General features: G+C 32.0%; 1 protein-coding gene across 1 annotated transcript in view; it reads right to left on the bottom strand.

The window, feature by feature from the left end:
* Positions 1-18,220, bottom strand: part of CSMD3 (CUB and Sushi multiple domains 3) — a 1,175,747-nt gene that overhangs the window by 1,005,648 nt on the left and 151,879 nt on the right. Inside the window, exon 3 of the mRNA XM_046642300.1 lies at positions 8,641-8,753. Within this exon, the coding sequence (XP_046498256.1) occupies positions 8,641-8,753 (113 nt within the window). The remainder of the gene's footprint in view (positions 1-8,640; positions 8,754-18,220) is intronic.

Raw genomic sequence — 18,220 nt, 5'->3', positions numbered from 1 at the left:
CTAGAAGAAAATAATCACATTTAATCAAAATGACCCAAAAGAACACTCTGTTATAGTCTAGCACATATAGTTACTTTTGATTCTTGGGATCGTCTCTTCTAGCCACAACGTCTGTACCAAGATGTTTGTTCTTTGCTTCAAGGCCCTTATAATTATCCATAAAGTTCTTAGGAACTTTTGTTTATACACCTCCTTAAAGGACTGTATTTATTTAACAAGTGTTATTCAATTAATTTCTACACAAGACTTGGCATCCTCCCATTGTGCCCTCTTTTCAAGTCAGTTGGAACAACTGACTTGTCATGCTCTAGTTCAGTCTCTAGCAATGACCTGCCAGCTCAGAGTTGCAACTTTTGAGCAGGTTGCTTCTCTTAACCTGTCAGGGTTTTGACCTTTGTCATTGGAAGAGCATTGCACAAGTGTGAAAAGTGTCATTTCTTCCCTTGGTTCAAGCTGAAAATGGATTACCCTATTGGCAGCACTATGATTCTGGGGAAACCCTAGCTAAGGGTGGTACTGCATAACTTATTTAGCCCAAATAACACTTGGGTAAATTGTCATATCCATTTTCTTACTTGAGCAACACTCTAAGAGAGACAAAACAAATAGCTCAATATAGCACTCCTTTTGAGAAAATGGAAATTCAGAGAGTTTTTATGACATGACCAAACATTATAATATATATGGATGTATAGATATTTTATCAATATATAATATTGAATACATATAAATTCAATATGTATTCATATGAATATATATGTAACAATATGTTACATATGTATTCAATATGTAACATTGATATATCAATATATAATATTGAATAGTATATATTCAATGTATAAATTAGATATATATCATTAGTAACAATATGTAATATTGAATATAGATGGCGGAACAGCAAGGATACTAGCTAACATGTTTTGAATGTTGCTTACACATCAGGCCCTGCTCTGTGGATGTTACATGATTAACTACCTTGATCTTCAAAAAAACCTTGTAGAATCAATATTGTATTATTAATTTTACATTGTTAGGAACTGAGCTTCACAACATCTGAGTGATAAAGTCAGCATTAAATATTAGGTCTTGTAACACTGTGTCCAGTATTTTAAAATTTTTTATATTATCCTATATTTTTCGCTAAGAAGAAAGACATGCTATATAAAAAAATGCATTCATATTAAAAAGTGATCATCCTGAAAAATAAAAATCTAAAGTACAGTGTAAGATTATAATTAACTTGTATCTAACCTATGCAAACGAATATAAAGATGTGCTATTTGCTAACCTAAAAGAAATCAATTAACCAAAGTAGGAAGAAAAAATGTAAAGAACATATTAACTATATCTCTTTTCAGGTGAAAATGGATCCACTTAGGTGGATTAATTATAAAATGTATCTTGTAACTTTCTATTCTTTCTCTTCTTGTATCTTCTATCCCACTTTGAACTATCACCTAGAGGAGTCACTCAACATGATGTGCTAGGCAGAATTCTAAGGGCCCTAAGATTTCCACCCCCTCCCCATGAGTATAGGTAGAACCTAGGGATATGATGGTATAGTTGTCCCCTTTGTTAGATTATATTATGTGGCAATGGTGATGGGAGGGTCCCTCCTGTGATTATGTTAATCTATGTAGGACTCCTTACTAGCCAACTGGAAAGGGAGACAAAGTCAGAGAGATGTGCTCCAGCTGAGCTGGAAGAAAGCCAGCTTGCAAAGTGCCTTCAGAGTCAGGAAGAATGGTAAGGAACCATAGGCAGCCTATAAAAGTTAAGAAAAGTTCCTGGTCAATACCTGGCAAGAAAATAAAAGCCTCAGTCCTATCACTGCAAAGAAATAAATTCTACCAGCAGCCATTCAGCTTGGAATAAGACCTTGTAATCACAATGCTGGCCAATATCTTGACTGCAGCCTTGTGAAATCTGAGCTGAGAACCCATTTGACCCCTGCTAGATTTCTGACCTATAGAACTTTGAGATTATAATTTGTGTTGTGTTAGTCTGCTAAATGGTGGTAGTTTGCTATGCAGCAATATAAAACCAATACAGATGGGGATGATCATATTATGGAAAAAATTCCTTTAAATATTTCTGTGTGAAATAAATACTATATGTCTATGTGGAAAGGCATAATGAAATATTGTATGAAGCATAGTGAGTGATGACTCGTGCTTTACATTTACAGCCGAAAGAGCACACTGTCAGAGATCAGTTTGTAAAATGAGAAATAGACTTCAAATGGAGGCACAGTGAAAGAACCAAAAGTATTAATAAGTGCCTTCAAAGATGATGGATAAACAAAGAAATTATTTCAAATGCAAATGACTGTGAAGAGAACTATTTAGAAAGATTGAATTATTTTAACTACATATTTGGAAATATTATCATTAATGTAATAATTAGATGAAAAGAGCAATAACTAATGAACATTTAGCTACCCGAATAATAGTAAAAGTCCTTGAAAAAAAGAACAGTGCCTTGAGGTCAATTCACATTTTGTTACACAAGGAAGCATCAATATGTTGTTCAAAGAGTATTATTAATTAATATTGAGTCAGATTAGCTTCTTGCATTCTTTTTGATTTTTCATCATCTATTTCCCATCTACTTTAGCCTGTTATTTATGATTTTGAAGAAACTAAGATTATACTCCCCTCGACCTATGACCAAATGAAAAGCAGTTTCCCACATTTGTTGGCATTAAAGGTTCACTGTTAAAAAATATGCTTAAAATAGTATACAAAATCTAAAGAATATTGTAGACAAGATAACATATCACACCACCTAGGAAAAGCATAATTTTTATTGGAATATTGAATGCATTTTGTAAAGTAGGTTGTCCTATGAGGTATGGGGAAAATTACTAAAAATCCATTTTAAAGCTGAAGATTGTGTAACAAGCGCTGAAAATTTGATGACAATTATTTCTCCATGTGGAAAAATAATTTTATCTAATACAGTATGTATATCCTAAGAATCAAAATGATTGATGCTGTTTATTACTCCTACTGAATTATTCCTAAATCAAATATTGAAATATTTTATTTGTACATTTTATTTTATCTATGTTGATTTGTTATGATAGTAAATGGTGTCCTATTAGAGAGCATAATCATTTTTATAAGGAAGAAACCATTTCCAATTTAATTTTCTCTAATATTCCATCATACTTATAATCAAATAATAAACATCAAATTTTATTTTTCTAGCTCACTACATTTTTGTAGAGGGGAATCAAGGTAAATTCACAAATTAATTTTTTAATCAAGCTCATCGTACACTTATCTTTTAAGCCACTAGTTGTGTACTACTATCAGTTATAACAATTTATCACAAAGTATAGCCCTTGAATGTGTGAAACAAACAAACACAAATCTTTGACATATAATTAGAATCTTAAATTAATCACTGTCTCAAACTTTGTTCTAGCACTCCATATCAAAATGATAAATTATAGCAGTTGATAGATAAGACAAATTTAACAATATATGTAAAAGAAGGAAATTCATTGTGAAATGAGATTACATACTAAGTTTAATCATTCTATTTCTGGAGAATAAAATACAATCTAGAATGCCATCCAGTTTTTCTATATGAAGCACAAAGATTAAGTAGGTCGTATATCACTGACTTTAGCATTTCTTCATTCTCAGCTTGGTTTTTTTTTTTGTGCTTTATGAGCAATTTTGTAGTTTTAAAATGCCTCATAAAGAAATTCTTTACTTCAAGAAAGTAAAGATTTTTAAGCAAAGAAAATATCCATAAAAAGTAAAAGTAAGTTTACATATTATTTATGGCTTTTCTCAAAAGGCCCCAAATTTTCCTAAACCTTATTCATTTAATGTAAATATCTGTGAATAGCGCAGATTCTAAGTGGTTAAACATAGCCCAGTCTGCCTTTTAACACATTCATTGGAGTTTTAATTCTTTGAAAGTGGGAGATATATTAAATCTTTCCTCATTCCTGATGGAATTATTAGATATCTATATATCAGTTATAATAGTCCTTTAACTATAAGTCGAATTATAGTTTATAGTTAGATGTAAAACGATCTCCAAAATGTATAGTTTACATCTGTAGGGCATTTAAATATATTTTTACATTAAGATTAATGCTTTATTAAATTCTTGCTCATTACAATTTTTCATATAATTTTCTAGGGTGAGAAAATCCATGTAAAATGTTTAGCACTGTGATTGGCACAAAGAAATCACTCAAATTTTAGCTAACAGTAGCAGTGTTATTTCCCATATTTTTATATTTCTGAATTAAAATGTGAGAATGATTTAACAGCATATTTGCTAAAAATGAGCTTTTTATCCCCATCATTTCTTAATTACTTAGTCATACACATTAACAATCATTATGGCATAATAATTACCTTATGTTTAAGGTGATTTTCAAGACTATATTCTTATTTTTATGTCCATTTCTGATAATTGAATTGGTTCACTGATATATGCTGAAATTATTCACTGAGATTCTCCCAGACATTAAAGTAGCCACTTCATATAATGTATATAATAATATTTCATAACTATACATGTATATGTATGTATGTAATCCACTACATGCTTGGATTATATTACTTTGTTTCCACATTAAGTGATTCTAAAATAGTCAAATATTCCATGGTATATTAACTGGATGCTCTTTAGTCTATAAAGAATGATTATACATCTTTGAAAGTAAAATTTAAAAGGACTCCAGTATACAAAATAACTTTTAGCAGAAACTAGAATATATTTTGAATTCTGTTTGGCAGATATAGAAAGACATAAGAGCTTTTCCCACTGTGTGTTCCATAGAACATAGATCTTACCAGTTTTATCCTGATCAAATTTTGAAAAGTGGTTACATAGACTATGCAACTTAGTATACATTAGTGTTTCTCAAATTTATTGTTTTACAGAACAGCATTTTACTCATTTCTTTTTAACATTGACATAGGAAACCAAAGTTTTGTGAAACAAACGGTGGGAAATAGTGACAAGATATTGAAGTATATAGTAGATAATAATGAGGAAAAATAAAGATATACGCAGCTAGATATATATGGGGAAATTTTTCCACAAAAATTTAACAGCTCACAGCTTCAACTTCAAGAAGTTTAAAAGAAAAGTGTTTCCAATAAATGGCTAAAAGCTCTTAAACTTGATCAAAATTTATAAAACAGGGGCATCACACTCCACAGTTTTAAGGAAAATGGGCTGAAGTAGGGCAACAGAAGTTCGTAACACCAGCGAAGTTCTGCAAAGATCACAGACACTTACATTTATCAATTATTTATTCTACGTTGGATTTACTATTGGAATTGCATTGCATATTCTAGAGCTTCACTCCAGAGTCTGGTTCAGGATATGTAATTGGGGCCAAGAATTCTACATTTTAACAAATTCTCCAGATGGTTCTGATGCATATGGTACAGTGTTGGCAGTTTGAGAAACACAGATAAATGCACAAATATTACCAATAAATAGAATTCTCATATACAAGGACAAAGTCTTAGAAAACTTCAAAAGATGAAGAAAATAACTAGTAAATGACTATATAGAAGGAGATAAAATGAAAATAAATGAGAGTCAGGGACTGGCCCTGTGGCCAAGTGGTTAAGTTTGCTACTCCGCTTCGGTGGCCCGGGGTTTCGCTCATTCGGATCCTGGGTGTTGACCTAGCACTGCTCAGTCAAGCCACACTGAGGCAGCATCCCACACAGCAGAACTAGAAGGACCTACAACTAGAATATACAACTATGTACTGGGAGGCTTTGGGGAGAAGAAGGAAAAAAAAGAGATTGGTAACAGAGTTACCTCAGGGCCAATCGTTAAAAAAAAAAGTGAAATTCAGACATTAAGATCATCTTGAAAGAAAAAAGGAAGCATAAATTTAGAGGAAATGTCTAGATTAGTAGATTATTTTATTGAGATATAGGGAAAGTCCAGAGGTGTAGTTTGAGGTAATTGTAGAATGATAACCTGGATCCTAAATGAAAGGGGTGGAGGAGGGACTTGAAATTTCCAACTAAGCTTTTTGGACTTCACGATACACCAGTTGGCCCTGACACTACTACTGGTCATGGTTAAATAAATAAAAGCTTGTAGCTACTCCCTCTGTAAAATGTTATATAGTGTTTCACATGGTGTGGTAGGACAAATGAAGCCCACCCCCCCCCAAAAAAATCTCTGGAATCTGTGACTATGTCATATTACATGGCAAAAAGAACTTTGCTGATGTAATTAAGTTTAAGGACTTTAACATAGGGAGATTAGCCTTGATTATCCAGATAGTCCCAATATAAACACATAAGTCTTTAAAAGCCTGGACATTTCTCCAGCTGAAGTCAGAGATGGTGGGGGGGTGGTGGTGGGAGAAGGTAATAGAGAGATGCATCAGAAGGGGAAATCAGAGAGATTTCAAGTATGAGAAGGATTCAGCGCACCAGTTGCAGGACCTCAGATGTACATGGAAGAGAGAGAGGCCTCTAGGAGCTTTGGGCAATAGATTCCTTTTAGAGTCTTCTGGTGAGAACCCAACCAACTGACATTTTTATTTCAGCCTTGTGAGACCCTGAGCAGAGAAACTAGCAGAGACCACCAGGACTTCTCAGCTACAGAACTGTGAGATAATATATTTTTGTTGTTTTAAGCTGTTAAATTCATGGTCATTTCTTACAGTAGTAATACAAAACTAATACACATGGTAAAACATACTCATTATAAATCAATACCAAAGATGTTCTGCAGCATGATGGCTAATCCCTCAATACTACCAGGATGCCTAACACCTCATATTTTAAATCAGGATCTCCCAAACATACCTTTCAATGTCATGAAGACATATGAATCCATTTTCACTAAAGTGGAAAAAACTGACAGAAATTTAATGTTGCATACATAGAAACAATGGAAAGCTATGAAAATATTTTTGAGTATGTTACATGAAACTTGACAGTCAAACCAGAAAACATGGCAACTTCATAATTCATCTTCCAAGTTACTACATTTTCAGTATACTTAGTACTTACTGAAGGGGTAAACTAACTTAAGGGATCTTTATACTTTGATAAACAGAGTAGATGTTTTCTACTAAGGAGCCCTTAATAGAAAATTATTGTATTACTAACTTCTTCAATATTGCCAAAATTACACTTAAAATTAAACCTTTGTGTTTATGGTGTTTTAAACTGTGAATTAACTTACCAAGATAAAAATATTCCACTATTGTGAAAGCACCTTCAAAAACTAATGATTATTACTATCACAATGGAGGAATGGAGGAAAACAAGTCTCGAAATGCATCTTTTTGTAACACTTTAGAAATGTATTAGGTAGAAAATAGTATTCAAAACTGCTGTGATGTGGGATTATTTAGGATATAAGACAGAGAAAATGTTTTTACTCAGTTGCTTGCTAGAGGGTATTTTTTCTAGTGAGAAGAATAGCACTAGATGAAATGTTTAGTTTAAAACTTTCCACACATGCAAACTGTCACCCTTTATACTAAAGCAATTCTATTTGACACATGATTATTTTCTAGTGTGCTCTTTAAACATGTCATGTTTAAAATATCATTTTATTGATATTTAAACATATAAATAATTTGAATTATTATGTGCTTTAGAAAGTAACCGCTCCTGCTACTGTATTTGTGTATCTCTTATGATGATATTAGACCTGGTGTGGTGCATTCTGGTAATATGGTCCTGTGGAGATGAGTTGAAATCTGATATGCTATTCCTATGGGGAAGGGAGGGGCTCTTCCCTAAACTAGGTGAGTTTTATTGTCAAATCACATAAAGAAGAAATTACAAGTCCATGACCTCTATCTGAAATCCTTGAGAATAGATTATTTTTGCTATTAGAATTTTTTCTTATTTTAAAAAGGGAAAACATGCAGATTCTGTGCATTTTTAACACCGTCAGCAGAGCCTGTGGTACCAACAGATTATCAAACAATATTTGCATAGTGAAACATGAGTACCCACACTGTGTGGCATAAACAAAGATTATAAACAGCCTCTAATCAGTTCAGGTCAGATTTTGATGCTAAATGAGTGCATACCAAACCTCCAGATAAAAACCTTCAGTTTCAAGAGCTTCTTAGTTTTCCTCTTTGTGGTTAAGGGATTATGGATCTGTGGGACTGGAAATTCTGGTTTCAAATGGAAGATGGCAAATCTTGTCTCTTAAGGGATTTTTTTCTCTTGACTCTAACTTGCAGAGAAGACAGTTTACCAGTTTATTTTCTGGTGGGGAGGCAAAGCACAGAAGAGAATAGTGTGGAGTCTGAGTTGCCTGAATCTCAAATCAGACCTAGTTTCCTGTTACTCTCACATTTGGTTCCCTTTTATTAATGTCTAACCCTAGAGTGATTTCATGGTCTCATCTCCTAAGAAAATTTAAGGGAAAGATTTTCCTCTGTCTAGGCACACTGCACTGAAACATTAAAGCCTACTAATTCTAGCATTGTATTATATACTAAAAACTATTAAGAAAGTGAATCTCAGGATAGGATTTGGGATAACAATATGAACTGTATCTTCCTTCCTGAGTATTCTTGTTCCATTTTCACCCCGCAGAATTTTGGTTTGAATACGTTAAGCTGGGAAGTGATCTTTTTATATTGCTATCACTTACCTTCATAATATACTTTGAACCCATGAGCACTAACTGCAAAATCACTGGTCAAACGTAGTGAGAACACAGACTTGGTACTCGTCACTGGCGGTGGCAGATGGAATCCTGTTAACCTAAAAACATAAATGGAATTGTTAGAATTACAGATATTTTACCTAATAGAGTTAAAAGAGCATTAAAAGTTATTTTATCAAATCTCCAAATTGTCTAAGTTATGTGTTTGTGTATGTGTGTATTTGTGTACATGTGTATATGAATGCATTTACAACATGTTGATTAGAAGTCACTCATCAAAAGCAATTACTGTAAGTATAAATATACATTTATTTATGTATGAATGTGTGCACTGCACTCATTGCTGTTTATCATATCCATCACATACATCATCTATATGAAAATATTGATTAATTCAAACTTGGGGAAATGAATTGTGAGAGTATGTGTTTGTGTATATTTTATGCCATTGATTTTAACAACTGAACATTTAAAGGATATTTTAGTCAAATAAATTATTTTCCTGATAGTTTAGAATATTTAGAAAGAGTGGGAAGTATTTAGTGAAATTTAATATTAAAGGAAGAGATGTGATCTAAATATGAAATCGTTAAACTGAAATGTCTACAAATGAGAAGTGATTTTGTTTTATCAAATTCCAAAGTTCCAGTAAGTGTTATTAAAATTAATAGTTGCAAATTACTTTTTAGTTAATATTGCATATGTTTACATAACAAGTATTTGCCTGATATTTTTCCCATAATTTATTACTTATTTTGCTAATAATTTATTGCATATAATTACAAGCTTGATTATACAAAAGCTGATTTACAATTGACATTTTTTTCTAAACCAGAAAGGAAAAATTAAAAATAAGAAAAACCATATTCATGGGATATGATTTTATAAAACTAATGAAGATTTGTAATTTTTAATTTTTCTACGAATTGCCTTTTATGTTTTTTCATTTTTTATTATTAACATAAGAATAAGAATTAAGTGTTTTATGCAAGGGAATGATACTGTTTTTCTTTATATATTTTTACTATTTTTTGCCCAACATTTTATATGTAGGATTAATCTACGTTTAAATTACCATATATTTGTTGCTGCCTAGCAGTGGTTCTCATGTTTGTCTCAGGTCTGCTTACACTCTAAAAACTTATTGAGAACCCCAAAACGATTTTGTGGGCTAGATCTATCAATATTTACCCTGTTTAAATTAAAACTGAGAAAAAATTTTTAAATGTGCATTTATTACTTAATTTTAAAATAAGTAAAATAAGTCTATTACATGTTGAAATAAATAATATTTCAATATGAAGTAACTATCTTTTCCAAAAAAAAGAGAAGAAATCATTGCATTCTAGTTTTGAAAATTTCTTTAATGTCTGGCCTCTTAGTAGAAAACAGCAGGATTCTCATATATGCTTCTTTATTCAATATTTTGCAATATGTTATTCTGTTTGATAAGTATGAAGAACCCTGGCCTCACTTAGATATGTAATTGGAAAAGGAAAGAGTATTCTAATAGCTTTGCAAATAAAAGCAGGTACTCTTGTTTGATACTACACAAAAACCTGACAAGTTAGTTGCAACATTAAATTCAAGTCATATCAATTAATTTTTATACTCTGTAACATTAAAATCCATTGGTTCACCTTGCACATGTAATCGATTATTTTTACTCATGCATTTTTTTTAACATCATGCATTGGTAATTTGAAATGTATTAGTTCACTGAGTTAGAAAGACCTTTTAAATGTTGATGCATTTTCTTATAGTATCAAAAAATCACATTTATTTTTATTGTTACTGATCTCATCAGAAATATCTTTAAGTTGGGGGAAGCTCTAAAGCTTACAGTGGTGGATTAAAGTTTTCCAAAACTCTAATGTTTTACTTGAAAACTCAGATATCATTGACAACAAATTCTGTCAGTTGTTTTCCTTGAAGTATCAACTCAGGTTCTTTTCTTTCTTTCTTTTTTTTTTTTTTAGAAAATAAATACCAAATATCCAAGTGCGACTAACCATAGTTTATAAATTAGTCATTCTTTCAAATAAAAAGGTTGTTCCATGAAAAAAGTTCAGCTGACAACTCAGTTATACAACTGTTTTCCCTTGAAACCACAATCATATTTTGGTAGGTATAAGAAGGGGTTTTGGGGCATAATTTCCATTTTGTCATACGTGTTAAAAAAAGGGATACTACAGGGTAGATATTTAATGAGATAATTATTTACAGCTTCAAGAAGAACATTCTTAAGTACAATTGGATTATTATTATTTTTTTTTTTTCACTGCAAGTGTGTGGTGGTAAAGAATACGACTAATGACTACTAGTAGAGTTTGAGGGCACCAATTAAGATGTAATGCACCAGCTGTTTTACCCGTTATTACTTTTGTACCATGAGGGCAAATGCCAACACGGTGAAAAAGATGAATGATGTCTCAGTATTATTATGGAAATAGTTTTAATCTTCTGGACCCCTTGAAAATGTCTCAGGACCTCCAAGGATCAGTGGTTCACATTTTGAGAACCATTGCTGTGTAGGAATCTGCTGCAATAAATATACAATACTTGTTTTATTCATCCTACCGTTGATGGACCTTTAGCTTGTTTATTATTTATCTAGTGTGTTTTCATCAACTTTCTTGTAAAAGTCCATTCTTAATTATGTAGCAGTTTCTCTAGAAACTTTCTCTAGAGTACACAAGCATTTAAAGCTTTAAATTTTCCTCTTTTTACTTCATAAGCTACATCCCATAAGTGACCTATTCAAAGTGTTTTCTAAATTCCTTGGTGATTTCTTCTTTGGCCCATGGTTGGAAGTACGTCTCTTAAAGATAAGCATATGGCTTGCTTTAGTTATATTTTGTTACCACTGTGTATGTCATTTGCATTACAGTTAGATAATGTTTTCTGTATGAATTTAGTCCTTTGAAATTTATTGAGATTTGCTTTAGCAGTCAGATATTGTAAACTTTTTATTATGTGCCTGGTTTTCTTATAAAGAATAAGTATAGTATTTTCCTATTCCTAATCCAGTTTATCACAAATTTGAACAACACCTATTAGCTCACAGTTATGTAGGTCTAGGCAAAGTGTAGCTCAGCTGATTCTCTGCTTAGAGTCTCACAGGGCGGACACGGTGTCAGCTGGGCTGCGTTGCTTTCAGGCACCTCTGGAGCTACATCTGCTTCCACTTTCAAATTCATAAGTCCGTTGTCAGAATTCAGTTCCATGCATTTGTAGGACTGGGGTTCCCATTTCCTTGCTGGCTGTTGGTGTGGGGTTATTCTCAGTTTTTTTTCCTCAGAGATTGCCTGCGTTCCTTGGTTTGTAGCCCCCTTCCTTCACCCTCGGAGTCAGCAATGGCAGTCCAGGTCCTTCTCCTTCTTCAGATCTCTCTAGTCTCTCCTTCTACCTCATCTCTCTGCTGCTGCCTCTTCTGCCTCCAGCTAGAGAGAGTTCTCTGCTTTTAAATGTGCATGTAATTAGATTGTGCCCAAACTGATAATTCAGATACCTTCTTATTATAACATCTGTAATCTTAATTCCATTTGCAAAGCTCCTTTTGCCATTTGATATAATATATTCACAAGTTCTGAGGGAACCATTATTCTGGGACCGTTATTCTGCCTACCATAATGGGTGTTCATTATTGGGTAGGTGATGTATTCAGTATTTCCTTCAGAGAAATTTGTTAATCCTGTTCAAATGGTCTCTGTGTTGACTGTATTTTTTAAATCTGGTCTACCAGATACTGAAAGAGATATACTGAAATCGCCCAATATGGTTGTAGATTTTTGTATTTTTCCTTGTAGTTATGTCCATTTGAAAATGTATTTGGGGGCTACCTTATTAAGCATATACAAGTCTAAATTGTTATATTTCCTGGTGAATTGAACGTTTTGTCTTTAAGAAGTGCCACGCTATTTCTAACAATGATTTGATCTTAAACTTTATCTTATCTGATAGTAATAAATCTACAACTTTCATTTATTATGATTAGGCTGGAACATCTGTTTACCTCCAAACTTTTGGTATCCTTATTTTTTTAAATGTATTGCCTATAACCAGAATATACTTGGGTTATACTTTTTATACATAAAAGATTATAATTTTATAATCTGATTTTATAATCTTGATCTTTTTGTTTGTTTATAAATATGTTCTATGTATAATGAACTATACATATAGTGAATGTAATATAATGAACTATAGCATGCATGCAGAAGATGTGTACAATCCAAAGTGTACATACTGCTGAATTATCACTAATTAATTTCACTAATGAAACATATTTCAGGTCAAGAAATAAAACATTACAAGCAATACTGAATGTCTGCTTATGCTCCCTCCCATTCATTTCTACCTCACTCCTCCCCTGACTTCTAACAAAACAAATTAATTTTGCATGTTTTAGAACTTTATATAAATTAAATCATATAATAAAATTATTCTGCCTCTGGCTTCTTTGACTTGACACTATATTTATACTATCGTAGCAGGAGTATGGAACTTAACTTTCATTGCTATTAGGGTTCCTTTTTATGAATATACTGCAATTTATTTACTCACTATACTGTTGGTGGACTCTTTTTTCCATTTGAGTCTTTCATAAATACTACTGCCATAAAAATTTGTTACATGTTTTGTAAGCATATATACATATTTGTATTGGCAATGTATCTAAGTAGTGGAATTGCAAGGACAATGGGTAACTAATGAGTTATTAAATAAATAATTTTCTCAATATTTTTCAACCTTACTTCTTGATATAAAGAGATAAGAATAAAACATTTCCCACTTTAAGTGCTCAGAGTATTTTTTTCATAAAAAATAAGAAACGTCAGGAAAAAAGTGACAACGGTTTTGCAACACATGAAAAAGTATGAAAACCTATTTACTTCATAATCAGACTATTATGATGTTATATCAGATGCTATGTTATGAATGGTGGCCACCCAAAAATGCCCAGGTTTTAATCCCTGGAATTCTTAAATATGTCACCTTATATGACAAAAGGAACTTTATAGATGTGATTAAGTTATGATCTTAAGATTGGGAGATGGTTCTAGATTATCTGGATGGGCCCAAAGTAATCACAAGGATCTTTGTAAGAGGGAGGCAGGAGGGTCAGAGAGAGGAGATGTGACAATGGAAGCAGAAGTCAGAGTGAAGTCATTGCTTGCTGTGAAGATGGAAGAGGGATGCCAGCCAAAAAATGGCAAGCAGCCTCTACAAGCTGAAAAAGGCAAGGAACAGATTCTCTCCTTAGGGCCTCCAGAAGGAATGCAACCCTGCTGACACTTTGATTTCAGCCCTGTTAAATTCATTTTGGACTTCCTTTCTCCAGACTGCAAGTTAATAAATTTATGTTTTATAAACCACTCAGTTTGTGGTAATTTGTTGGAGCAGCAATAGAAAATAAATGTATAGCTCTCTTTTGGGCTTTGGAATATACATTTTTTCAAAAATGTGTCTAAAATATTAATCTATTCTATAAATGAAAATGGAATTCCCAAGAAACCTAGTTACCCACTCTAAGTCACTGAAACTCATGTTGATATTATACAAAATAAATAGATTCAGAGCCTATTGATTTAAAATTTACTTGAATATAACTTTTTAAAAAATTCTCTGTAGGTAAAACATGCAATTTTATCCTCACATTAGAAGGCACAAGAGTCTGGGAGAAATTAAACGACTTGATCGAGTTCACGATAGAGGCAGGTCTAAGACTACAATTTATTGTTGTGTCCCATTTTCTAGTAAACACCCTGTTTATCCTTTCATTGTCTTTGGCATATAAATTAAACCAAAATATTAAATATTTGAACCATTAATGTACACATAAACATACAAATTATTTTACAAGAAATTTCAGATTTTTACACTAATTCAGATAGATTAAATAATCCAATACTTTAAGATAATATTTAGAACATTTTTACCATTAAATTATCCAAGATAGAGGACAATGTAAGCAACTTTTCCCTTTTATCAAAAGCTAGTCTTCTGCAGTTATTTTAAAATAATAGGCATGTAGTGGCATGTTGAATAACGAGATATTTAGTTTTCTTTTTCATTTCAGTAAATGAGGGAAAATGTATATTTTTAAACTTATTTTCATGATAGTTGTATCATTATGACGATTTGCAGTAACTTATTTTACCCCCTCCTGTAATACCTTGCTTTTGATTTGAAAATAAACTTTCAGTTATTAATCCCATTAGTAACTTTTCTTTACAAGACTTCACTTTGTAGTTTAATGTTTACATGTGATTATTTATCAAGCATCTCTCTTTCTCCTTTGGACGCTAAGCTTTGTGAAGTCAATGCTTGGAACTCACTAATTTATCACCAATGGTTTATGCAATGCATACTGTGTAAGAGGCCCTCAATAAGTAGCTGTTAAATTAATGAATTGAGGTGGTAGGAGAATGTGAATGCCATCAGAACACATTCTTTTCCAAACTAAAAATTGTGTTCCTGGAATACTGTTCTCAAGAATCATAAGAATGTAAAGGAACTCCAATTGTTAAGAAAATTCAGATAGTCTACATAGAGACACTTGTTCAGAAAAAACAATGTTCACCATGTTATTAACCTCAAAATTTAAAAGGAGACCATAGATCTTAGGCACATCTGTTTGAAATATATTTGGGATACAACTATATAATTTTAAAACTAATATGACGTACCTTTAACATGAGTCATAAGTTACAATATTTAAATATACACATATTTCACTTGAACTTAACACATTTTCTATGTACTGTAAAAGTTTAATATTTTGTGGTTAAGCATGTTGTTTTCCATGGAATTGTTTGTACCAATTCAGATATTTGTGAAATTTAGTGTTTTGCATATATTATTAAATTATTATATCAATTGTATTTCCTTCATACTGATAAAGTTGAATAGTGAATGACATTTTGTATTCCTTTGAAAATAATGCAAGAGTGTAACTCTGTTTTCTGTGACTTATAATTGTAGAAATCATTGCTCAATATCAGTAAATTGTTTAAATTCATATAGCTGGTAGGCAGTGGAGCAAAGATATAAACTCAAAACTTCCAACTCCAGTCTATTTCTTTCCCCATTATAATTTTCTCAAAAGGGAAATGACTATTCTGTGAAGAAAGAATGCATATCTAATTCATCTTTGTATCTCCAAAGTGCCCATAACAATTTCTTAGCAAGTATTTGGAATAGATAAGAACATGATTTTACCCACATGATAGCTTTAAGTAGTTGAGGCTGCTGAGAACTGTATCACGATTACAAAATCATTGAATTAAAGGCCAGGAAAGTAAAGAGGAACCACTGTTTGTACTTGTTGATACTTTTATAGCAAATATTACCAGTGGGTAGCAAAGATATTTCCCTACTGGGAAAATTAAATAAACATAACAGGGGAGAGTCCTAGAATGATGCAATGTAAATTTCCTTCAGATATTCTTTTTTATAAAAGTTAAAATTTGAGAAGGAATGGCTAATAAAGGGTTGAAACGTGTTAATTTTACTAAGTAACTACTTTGTTTTGTGGCATCACAACAATCAACATTGTCTCTCACCATAAATTTGGTGCTTAAAAATGCATGTGAACTCAGATTAAAGGACAATCATTTCCTTTTAACGCCTTTAATTTCATGAAAAATTCATAACGTTTCCTCTATTTCACATTTCACTCTTATCTAGTAAATATTTTGTCATGAACCAGGAATAACTTACTGCCATTCTTCCACTAAATTCTCTCATAGAACAGGGTGGCACAACATATTGGTTGTTTTTTCATCTTATATTTAATAGTTTCTAATTTATAACCCATATTCTCCCTTCTACCAATCCCACATTCATCCCCAATCATATCTTAGCATTTTGTTCTCTACTGGGCGAAACACTCATCAGAAGCTGTTGTATGTTTTAAAAATCACACAGAGTGAGTGATCCCATTATTTCTCATGCCCCTCCTTTAGATGAAAACATTCTCTAGGCGTTTCCTCTTACAAAGACTCAGAAACATCAGTGATGTTTCATACTGTAATGAGTAACTAGTTACAGGAAGAGTTAAATAATGAACATAACTATATATCAATGACAAATATGAAAAGTATGAAAGCCTGCAAAACAAGGTGCCAATGTGGACCACATGGAACTTTAACCACTCAGCCAAGGGCTGGCCAGCATTATACTGTTTTTTAAAGCAAATATCTAGTTAGGTTTAGGAATCAGCATTTGCATATCATATTTTATAAATGCTAATATGTCCTAGGTATTGAATTTATAATGCTTACCTTAAAAAGGAATTTTTAATAATTTTTACGTTAAAGTATAAATATCATTTCTGTTTCCATATAACTTTGGAATTTGGGTGCAATTTTGATAGAATTTCATAGGAATCATAGAAATAGTTTATTTTTTATATGGAGTAAACTAACATGAGAAGAAAAGAAAACTAGTTGAATTTATAAGTAACTGAATTCCTGAAATTGAGCACACTGGCAAATATAACATTAAATACTTATATGCAGAAAACAGTGCATGAAATAAGTGTAGAAATTAATTTATATTCAAAATATTGTTATAGTCCTTTGTAAATTATGAGAAATGATGTGAGAAAGAAATAATGTAATTTTAATCATTAGATCAATGAAGATATGGAGAAAACAGAAAGCAAGCACATTCATTACTAAGTACTGGTGGGCATACTTAGAAACTACTTTGAAGACAAAATTATCTATAAATTTAAATTGCACAATTATATGGAGGACTATAATCAATTATTTTCCTTAGTCCTAGAGGATAGAGAAAGGAATAGACTTAATTTACCCATTAAATAAATTTAATGTGGAAAATTTGGAATATTCTTGTGAACGCGACAAAAACGTAACTTTTGAGGTAGCATATGAGATGGCATACTGTTAAATATAATAGGTTTATTAGTTGTAGTCAGACAATAGATAGTTACACTGGAGGTAATTCCTATAAAATGAATTAATGAATTAACAAAATGAGAAGAAAGAAAAGGAAAAAGGGAGTGGAGAGGAGTGAAAGTAGGGAGAATATAAATGAAAAAAACCAACAATAAAACTTCTTAATAGTTTTCATAATGGTCAAACAAAAAAGCTCTTCAAACAGGCATTTTATTTTGGAGTCCTGTTTAAAAACCCCTAGAAACACATTCTCTTTGTGATGTTTCACTGATCTTTACCCCATGACACACCATTACTCTAGCCTGGTACTTTACATAATGTGGACAGAGGCATGACTACAATCTTTCTACTATAAAATTTCTCTCTGAATATTCTTACATTAGCCTCTGATAGATGCAACCCTTTCTTCTCTAGACAACCTTTTACCTGACCTGTACACCTATATATCTAATCACTGTTTTACATTCCCACTTTGATGTCTAAGCATCTCAGACATATGTCCAAAACCTATATAACAGTTTAAAAACCTGTCTTTTCCTGTCTTCTCTTTTTTAGTAAATTCTAGTCTTGTTTAGGCTAAAAAGCCCTGGAGTCTTCCTTGGTAGCTCTCTCACACGTTCTGTGCATGTAATAATTCA

This window comes from Equus quagga, chromosome 16, assembly GCF_021613505.1.
Source record: "Equus quagga isolate Etosha38 chromosome 16, UCLA_HA_Equagga_1.0, whole genome shotgun sequence".
Lineage (NCBI taxonomy): Eukaryota > Metazoa > Chordata > Mammalia > Perissodactyla > Equidae > Equus > Equus quagga.
The sequence above is the reverse complement of the archived record's forward strand: the minus strand, read 5'-3'. Positions and strand labels throughout refer to the sequence as shown.